This window comes from Trachurus japonicus, chromosome 16 (genome assembly GCF_045865225.1).
Source record: "Trachurus japonicus isolate A0001 chromosome 16, Traja_1.0".
NCBI lineage: Eukaryota > Metazoa > Chordata > Actinopteri > Carangiformes > Carangidae > Trachurus > Trachurus japonicus.
The window spans coordinates 17,658,711-17,668,130 of NC_140922.1; the positions used below are offsets into that span (position 1 = coordinate 17,658,711).

Genomic DNA, 9,420 nt, shown 5'->3' on the forward strand with positions numbered 1-9,420 from the left:
GCATTGTGGGTGATATACAGTTGTTGAGTGACCATTGATGCTGACTTTCTCCCTCAGCCCTCCAAAAGTCGATCTGAACAAGTTTACTTCAGCTTTTCAGAGAAATGGAACAACACGGCAGCGGAGATTCCCCTGAGGGTAAGTGCTTATAGGGCAAGTCAGCGAGGGCGACTTAAACCAGTATTGGAACGCAGCTTTTGTATAAATTCCAGTGAGTGATTTCTGGAAACAGAAATGAGATTAGTAAGTAAATGACTCCACTTACCTTTTTAGAGGCACTGTTTGGAAATAAATAAAAGAAAACGGTTAGTACCCAAGTAACACAATCATTTTATCTTTTGAATAGCACTGATTAGTGTTGAGTGTAGAGTTGTATGATCAGTGTCAATATTAGTCACACTTACGGTGTTAATCACAAATACTGCAGCCACAGCCAACACAGTCCAATTCAGACCTGCAAAATGAAAACACATTAAGATCATATTGAGTAAAGACAAACACACGCACACACACAAAAGTGATCTAATAAGCGTTTGAAATCATCATAATCAATATTAGGTTTTAATTAAAATTTGCTGTTTGTGTTAGTACTCACTGGGAATCAATCCAGTGTCTGCAGAACTGTATGGCTCAACTAAAAAAAAAAAATCAGAAAAAAAGATAGAAAGAAATCAGTAAAACAGCAGGAATTCCATCGACTCACCATATATTTTACGGTTTAATGCATTCCCATGTGATATATGTAGGGGAAAAAATCATTTGAATTCATGATGGCACAAGTTTTCTGTAGGAGATTAAAGGTTCAGTTATATCCTGTATACAGCACAATAAAGTGAACATTAGTACTCACTGGGAGTCAATCCAGTGTCTGCAGAACTGTATGGCTCAACTAAAAAAAAAAAAAAGATAGAAAGAAATCAGAAAAACAGCAGGAAATCCATCGACTCACCATATATTTTACGGTTTAATGCATTCCTATGTGATGTATGTAGGGAAAAAATTCATTTAAATTCATGATGGCACAAGTTTTCTACAGGAGATTAAAGGTTCAGTTATATCCTGTAACAACTGCAATTTTACATCCAATCCAGTCTTGTTGATTCATGTATACAATAGAAACAATACTATAGTTGTATACTAAGGCACATGAGCAAATATATTTATATTTATAATATATTTCCAACTTTTTCTGAAGGTTATGATGTTTCTGTTTCTGGCATTTTTGGATGAAACATGAGTTTAAACAAAAATCTTAATGAAACTACAGAAGTTAAGTTAAGATACATGTCTATAATTCATGGAATACTCACTGACAGCAGAGATGTTTACAATGATTGATCCATCATTAGCCTCCACATCAAATTCTCCTACGTCCCCTGCACAAGCGATGTAGAGTTGCTCTTGGACTTGGCACACAGTGCACTGCTTTGGCAGAGATGCAGAGACTGGACTGCATTTTGCAGAGCATTCTGGGAATGCATCGTTGTCCTTCGAGTACAGAGGAACGTGATCATCACCACACTCATATATGCTTATCAGATTAGGGCATTTGTTCTCGTCCTTGCAGGCATAGCACTTTACTGTGGTCAGACAAAGAGAGGAAAACATTGATACACAGTTTATAGTTCATATTTCAGAGAACTAGAAACCAATGTTACTATGATTTATAAAATATGAACACAAAACAGTTTTACAAAAGGACATAACTTACACTTTTGGTTTCCTGGCTGTTGGGCCCCACAGACAGGAATGAGGACCAGTGTCATTAAAATGCATGCTGCAAAAAAAAAAAGAAAACCCAAAACAAATAAAATAAACACTTGTCAATGGTCAACGAACAAAATCTAGTTTTCTTATATAAGATACAGATAAGATAGGGCACAAATGATATACAATGTAACTGTGCTACCAGTATTTCTTTTACTGTGTTCATTTATTCATTGTACAGTGAGTTTTTATAGTTTTTATGGTTATAATGTCGCCTTCAGTAATTCGCATAAAATGAAAATCCCCACAATATTACTGATAAAAACTGAACATTCAAGGATAATTAATGTCAGATCTGTATTGAATTGAAATAGATGATGAGGAAGTGGCATAAGCAACAATTTAAAATCAATAAAAACATTTACCTTTCCATGTATTCCTCACAGCTTTTTTCCTGCGGGGGCTGCCATTTCTCACACGCTTCCAAACCAGTGGTGGGCCGTGGGGTTTCACTGGGTTTTCTCCTGGGTCCATGATGCAGCTCTCTAATTCCCCCTCTCCTGCCTCAGTGGGTGTTGCTCCGGGTGAAGTGTTCACAGCTTCCTCGAACACAGCTTGTGGTGGAAAGTTGTTCTCTTGAACCACAGCAGCAGAGCGTGATTCAGGTTTTATCTGGGCCATCGTGGACCACACCTTCACCTTCTTATAAGGACGTTTCCTGGATGTGTTCACCCTGTCTGCCTCAAGTGGGAAATGAAAAACAAGCAGTTACTAATGACACTTTTTTTTACTTGTTGAGTACAAACCAAAAGTTATTGGCTACTGGATTTGTTGTGTAAACGTGATAATGTAGAAATAATTTCATTTTATCAAATACTATCAATGCTGATCATAACACAGTGAGATAATTCAAGATGGCATCACTGTCAAGGACTCGAAGAGCAAAATAAATGCTGCAAACAAAATAAACAAACAAAAAGCTTGTCACTGGCTTGATCTCAGCTGCAAAAAATATGAACTTAAATCATTTTCTTTTTGTCACTGAAATATAAATACACATGCTTTGATTTAAAAACAAAACAAAACAAAAAAACGTTCAGGCCATTCTGGTCTAGGCTGGTTTTCAGGCTGAAGTTAGGGTCCATTAAAATAAGTTTAGTAAAAAAACGTTTCCTGACTATCAATATAATGAAATGATACACGGTTAAATAACTTGGATGGAAAGAATCATCCATTAGGTGGGACATTGTCCTCAAAAGGAGATTCAGCACACATGACCTGAAATCAGGAAATAGATATGATAAGACCGGAGCTGTTAAAAGATGAACTATCAATAGTATGAGACTGATATCTGGTGGAGGAAATCCATGATTTCACTGGTCAACATTACATTATATATTCTGATATATATACCTAGTAGGCTGCACAGGAGAAATAATATATTATTTATTATTATTTTACAATTTCTTGATGGACTAATTTAGTGTTTATCTTATCACATGAGTCAATTTTTATCATTTGTTTCTAATACTTTATTTCACACAAGTTAGCAGGGGCGGGTCCAAAATATTTTCTGGTGGGGGGCACATGGGGTGAATCAATAATCAACTCCATCTTGTAAATAAGAAGTCTTAGCAGAATGAGCAACACAATAAATTCCCACAGTTAACAGCAGTATCTTATACTCTTGCCCAGTAGTTGGAGCTTAAGTCTGTACAATAAACATCTCAGACACAGGGTGGCCCATCAGATGCAGTAAGAGCTTTGTCACCACGAGGCATGTAGCAGCTATATGCTAACATAGTTAATAATCGGCAGCAGACCAGACAAGAGAGTGAAAGAGAAAACAAACGTCACAGCTGCCATTATTAAGATGTGCCCACAAAATCACACAGTACCGAATACACAAGTATATAATTAGTCATTAGTTTCACATATAGGTGTCTTGGCCTAGTTTGGGTAGCTTTCATTTTCGCCACGTGTTTGTTACATAGCTATTAAAAAAAAAAAAGGTTACACCTAGGTGGAATGACAGTAGTGTACTAAATAAGAAAACCAATATTGCCAGTTTGACAACTCCCTGTTAATTAACAAATTAACACAACACAACGCCTCGTGTAATTTTTGGAGGGCCGTTCTCCCAGGGAGGGACGCAATCAGGAATTACTACATACTATGCCACTCATTGCTTGGATGTGAGACTCCAGTTCCTTTTGCAGTTAAAATAGATAAGGAAAAGCTAATACTAACCTGTAGCCTGTTTCTCAAACCAATGGCAGAGTTATGTTGGATGTTCCTCAGAGGTGATCTTCTTCTCAGTACAAATTTTCATTTACATGTGTAGCAGGAAGTGACACGGGAAAGGGGGAAATGGACACACCTGAAAGCTGTGTGGAGAGAAATTCAACAGACATGAGATTAACAGATTAACAGACATGAGAACAAAAAGGAGATAAGGAAAAAAAAACTAAGTTGGATTTAATAATTGCACTAAATAAAAGGAAACTGATTTTCACCAAAACACTCACCTTTCTGGGTTTTAGTTAAAACTAACCTTTATTTTGTCGGTGTGTGTGGGGGCATGGATTTTAGCCGTTGACAAGACACAAAATTGAGTATGTGTTAAGTTACTGCGAGTGCGTATGCAGATGACCTATTGTTATTTCTTGATGTATTCCCTACCAGCAGCGCTGAGGATTTTTCATAATTTTAGTCTAATTGGTTTTTACATAAATTTGAATAAGTCTCCCTTGATCCCTCTTAAAGGGACAACGAGGAGTTTTGGAAAAGCGAAGCGTTTTCACACTACATTTATGAGCCTCCGCGCGCACCGTAAAATTCTTTGACCGGCGCAAGACGGACTCATGTTTTCATTCATCAATAATTAAAGTCAGAGGTTCAAAGAGGTTCAGTTACCGTCGTAGTCCTGACCATAAACGGCGATTCAGCTGCGTTACGCCACAAAACCGAAAGTAAGGAAACTCTGGTCGGCTCGACCAGCATTTCCACCACCACTAATAATAACAAAATAACGATAGAGACAGAACGATATATTTATCGAAAATGGGCCCATTAACAAGTGTGGGTAGCGGAGATTCATCCACATTAACGTGAGACGTTTTTATAACCGAATAGAAACTCCTCGTTGTCCCTTTAAAGCTACTGAGTAATCTTCACATAGATGTAGGGATACTGGTTGTGACACACTTCAGGTATCTATAGATATGTAATGTATTCTTATTATCCTTGATGGATTGTCTAAAGCAGTGGTTCTCAACCTTTTTTGGGCCCCCTGCATATTTTTGATCAACCCTGAGGACCCCCCACCGATCTGGGGGGTTGGGGGTGCAATTGCATTTAAATTGCATTATGGCATTTATTCACTCTTTGAGGCAAATGTGTGCTTTCAGTTGTAACTTCCAGAACAAAAAAAATCATACTTATGCAGTAGCTTCTTGGCAAGGGTGTCAGTTTATTTTGATAAGTGGTGGGGACAATAACCATATGCTGCCCCCCCACCCCCACTTTATATATAAATGCTGCGTTAAAACCTTATGTAGTGTTGTTTGTGTGTGTCTCACGGCTGTGCTGTGCAGTATTGTGTCCACCCAAATCCACCCAAAAAGAAAATTAAATTCAACAAAAAGATTTAAAAAAAAAAAAAGTTGCAATGTAATGACAGATTGCAAATCATTACGTATGGCCCTCACAAAAACTTACTTACCTTATACTAGATCCACATTCATGCAGTATCATTACAACCACAGTCTTAAAATTAGAATGAGTTTCACCACACATTAGCCTCGTACTCTGGTAAAATTATATTTGCTGTTGTCTTCTTCAAAACAACCCTCTCTTAAAACATTTTACACATGCACGAACCTCTAAAACAAGCTGAAGTAGTAGAGTCAGTCATCAACAATGTTCTCTCCTCTAGACCGTTGTCTCCACTGGATGATCCATCGCTATGTTGGAGTTACTCCTGCTGGGAATCTAATGTCAGCAAACATGATGAGTGAGTTTAATTTCTTTTTTTGTTGTTGTTGGTGGTGCTTCAATACCCGTTTAATTGTTGTTAATTGTTTTGGGTGACACTCAGGACTTCAGACAATTGGAAAATCACTGTGTTTAATTATCATATTAATATCTGACTTTCTGGCCGAACAGATTTTGGTGTGACTGTTTGGAGATGAAACACTGCGCTCAACGACTACGTAAGTAACAATACTCTTTTTCTAACATCATCAAATCTCTGGAGTTTGGTTCATTTACAGTCACTTCAGGGTTATCTTCACCAATAAGTTCATCATTCACAAATCAATAAATAGAACTAAGTGTCTGCAGTTAACTAACAACAACACAACTAGGAACAATTGCTGCTACTAATAAAAAAGGTAATTACTGTTTAGTGGTGAAGCTTAGCTTAAATGTCAGTAGAGGGCACTCTTTGAACATGAGGCTGCTGTGGCTGTGGCCTTATCCTTCAAATGTCACCCAATCCTTTCATAAAACAACTCACTACAACAAGTTGAATAAACATCTATCATTAACCTGTAAATAATTTTTGCCTCTATCTTTATTGTGTGAAATGAGTCAGACTGTGGTTGGTTATAGATAAACAGTGCAGATAATATACAGAATAAACAATTGAAGACCTGTGTTAAAGTCACAAAATGTAAAATTCACACATCTCCTTAACCCTTACATACTGTTCAAATTTGATACCTTCACAGTATGGTTCGGGTCAATTTTGACCCGGACCAAGAATTCCCTCATTGTAAGTGTCTATATTGAATTTTAAACTACAGATCTATTTAGAATGTTTAAATAGCCTATGACACATAAATTAATGTATGATTAAGCGTTAAAAAAAAATTCAGAGAGCAGGGAGAGTGCATTTTTTAAGTTTTACAACATTTGTTTTTGGAGAAAAACTTCTACTATTACACAGTATTACACCCTGTTCTACATAAGACATAAACACATAAAAGCCACAATGATTTAAATATATTTCATTGAATTTTAAAATGGCATGAACATTGTGGAACTGTTGGAATTCATAATATGACCATGTTTAACCACTGCAACCATTACGTGCTATATGTTATAAGCTAAATGCTATATCATAAGAAATCATAATTATCAATATTAATTCAACATTTTCCACTTAGAACACAAAAACATTAAATAATAAAATGCTTATTATATATATAAAAAAAAGCACTCTCCCTGCTTTATATATAATATGGTTTTCTTCAGCATTGTCTTCCTGCTCTGGCACATCCTCCACCAAATCACTATCAACCTCCTCCTTTTGGAAGATCAGATAAAGGTTGTACCAAGTCTTGCTGCCACAATGTCAGTCACTGAAATGGCAGCTCAGGAACCTCTATGTCATCACCCCCCACCACCACCACCCCAACGCAAATTGATTCAAATTGGTTACTTTATAGATTATTTTATTACATTGCAGGTGCAGGTGCTTGCAGGTGCTTGCAGGTGCAGATCTCGTGTCTGTGTCAAGGCACCCCTTGACCTCAGATGATCTCTGTTTCCTTTGTGCACCATACTGTATGATCACTACTATGCTGTTTTACTATTTCACTGTTTTGAGGTTCCCCCATGCTCCCTCAAAGACCAGCAGGTGTCTGTCTCTGTGGGAACCTGGGCAAATAGGTGGTGGGAACACAGGCAGTTCTCGTGACATTGTCGAAGTCCCCCTTGAACTCTGTTTCTGTCACCACTGTCCCATAAATTATACACACAAACATGGCCTGTACAGTTCCACAGTTTCAAGATTCCCTAAAACCACAATTTTCCTTCATTTGGCCCACACTGGTGGATCCAAAATCCATCTAAACAGATACGGGTCAAATTTGACCCGAAACAGCCTCAGTGTATAAAAATTTGTAAAGTATACAATTTAAAAATATTTTCATTTTTGTGTATTTTGAGTCACTTTAGGAAAAGTCATAAAATTTCAGCCTAAAAGAATGATGTTTAGGGTATTTTTTCTGCTGTCAAATGTCAAAACGGGTCAAATTTGACCCGAACAGTAGAAGTCGGTCGTTTTGGCTAACTTCTTGTCAGCCGATGGAGTTAGCAGCCCCTGCCCTCGTCATGGATCTATTGGTCCTCGTCCCTACGTCACCACATTCACGCGCATCCCTTGGCTGCAAACACAGCCCTTCATGCCGTTCTCTCTCCTCATTGGATAAAGGTTGTAGGATACAAGGAAAGTTTTCTCCTCGGTTTACAGCAGAGCAGAGTGAGAGACCTGTGTTTCGGACCAAACACTCTAGCCTATAAGTGATTGCTGTCAGAAGATATAACTATTTAAGACTTATATTAACACCAATATTCTGCTTACTTCTGCTTTAAGATGACGTGATTTGCCTTAAATCTCATTGTGTTGTATTTGTCAGAGTGCCAAGAGGCTGGCTGGAAACCCAGGGTATGTCCGGTGGAGGTCGGAAGCAGGGGTTTTGTTGGCAAGGCGGCAGTGCAGTTGCTCCGCAGTGCTGGGATGACCGGGGCAAGGCTGCGGAAAGCTGTGAAGGAGCTGGGAGATGAGGCTGAGAAGGCGAGCTACTGGTTGTGGCTCCGGAGGAAGGACAGCAGATGGGGGCAAACACCCGTCTAAGGGCAGCTGCAGGGGGTGGCGGGGAGACATCCCCATTAGCCACTGCCCCCCCGCCCAGAGATGTACTGGTGTAGGGGGGCGAAACATCAGTGAACGGCGGTCGACCCTGCAGCTGCCCACACTGGCACCGGAGGAGGTGCGATAGGCAGGAACCAACACCTGACCTGTGCAATGATCTGTATTGTATATAGGCTAATGACCTCCCAGGTTTTGTCAGGACATGTTATGATTTAAAGCTTGAAAAACCCCCTCCTAGCTTTGCATAGAAAGAAGACATGTTTTCACTCCTCAACTGTGTGAAGGAAACCACACAGCCCACTTCCCTTCTTTGTGGCTTAGTAGATAGACTTAACTAGACCTAAGACTTAACTGAGAAATCTGCATGATCTGAAGGAGATGGCGAAGCAACTGAAGTTGATCCACATGTAAAATGTTCTTTTGACACCAGAGAGCTGATGCTTTTCAGCCTATAGTATCGTTGGTTAGCAGGAGGAAGCATTGTGTGAGATGGATTTTGAGATGTGTCAATGTCACAGAGACAGACTGAAAAACTTAAATTTACTATAACATCGTCACTGATTTGCAATTTGATCTACCCACCTGCACATGGATGCAGGCAGGTGCACTGAAATTTGTTTTCTGGCACCAGGTGCAGATTACTAAATAGTGACGGTGTAAAACAAGAACAAACTGGAGGACAGCTCTGCTGGTATTTAAAAGGGTCAATAGAATCAGAATCAAAAACATTTTCATTATATTTTGTGTGTCTAAACTCTCTAGTCCCTGAAGGATTTGCTGCATTTATTTCTACCCACATTACAGTGAATCAGTGACCGTAGCTCAAACCAAACAATATTAAGAGGTTAATTTGTTAATCAAAATGAGGTCAGTTTTTGTTCATTGTGTAAAACACTGTTACCTCGTTACGTCATGACTGATGGAAACATGCGTATCTTTTAAGAAAACATACTGTCCAGGTAAAAAAGATGATAATGCAATGTGTCATGTGATTTACACTCAAACCTATACCTCTAGGTGATAGACCATCTAGAGCCCAGTTAAGACAGATA

At 38.6% G+C, this 9,420-nt stretch overlaps 1 protein-coding gene across 1 annotated transcript; it reads right to left on the reverse strand.

Moving 5' to 3' along the window:
- Positions 1-1,275: 1,275 nt before the first annotated feature.
- Positions 1,276-2,388, reverse strand: LOC146972270 (uncharacterized). The gene is made up of 3 exons (XM_085802551.1): positions 2,133-2,388; positions 1,712-1,777; positions 1,276-1,580 (listed from the first exon to the last, which is right to left on the reverse strand). The coding sequence occupies exons 1-3, from the start codon at positions 2,386-2,388 to the stop codon at positions 1,276-1,278; spliced, it is 627 nt and encodes a 208-aa protein (XP_085658677.1).
- Positions 2,389-9,420: the final 7,032 nt, after the last annotated feature.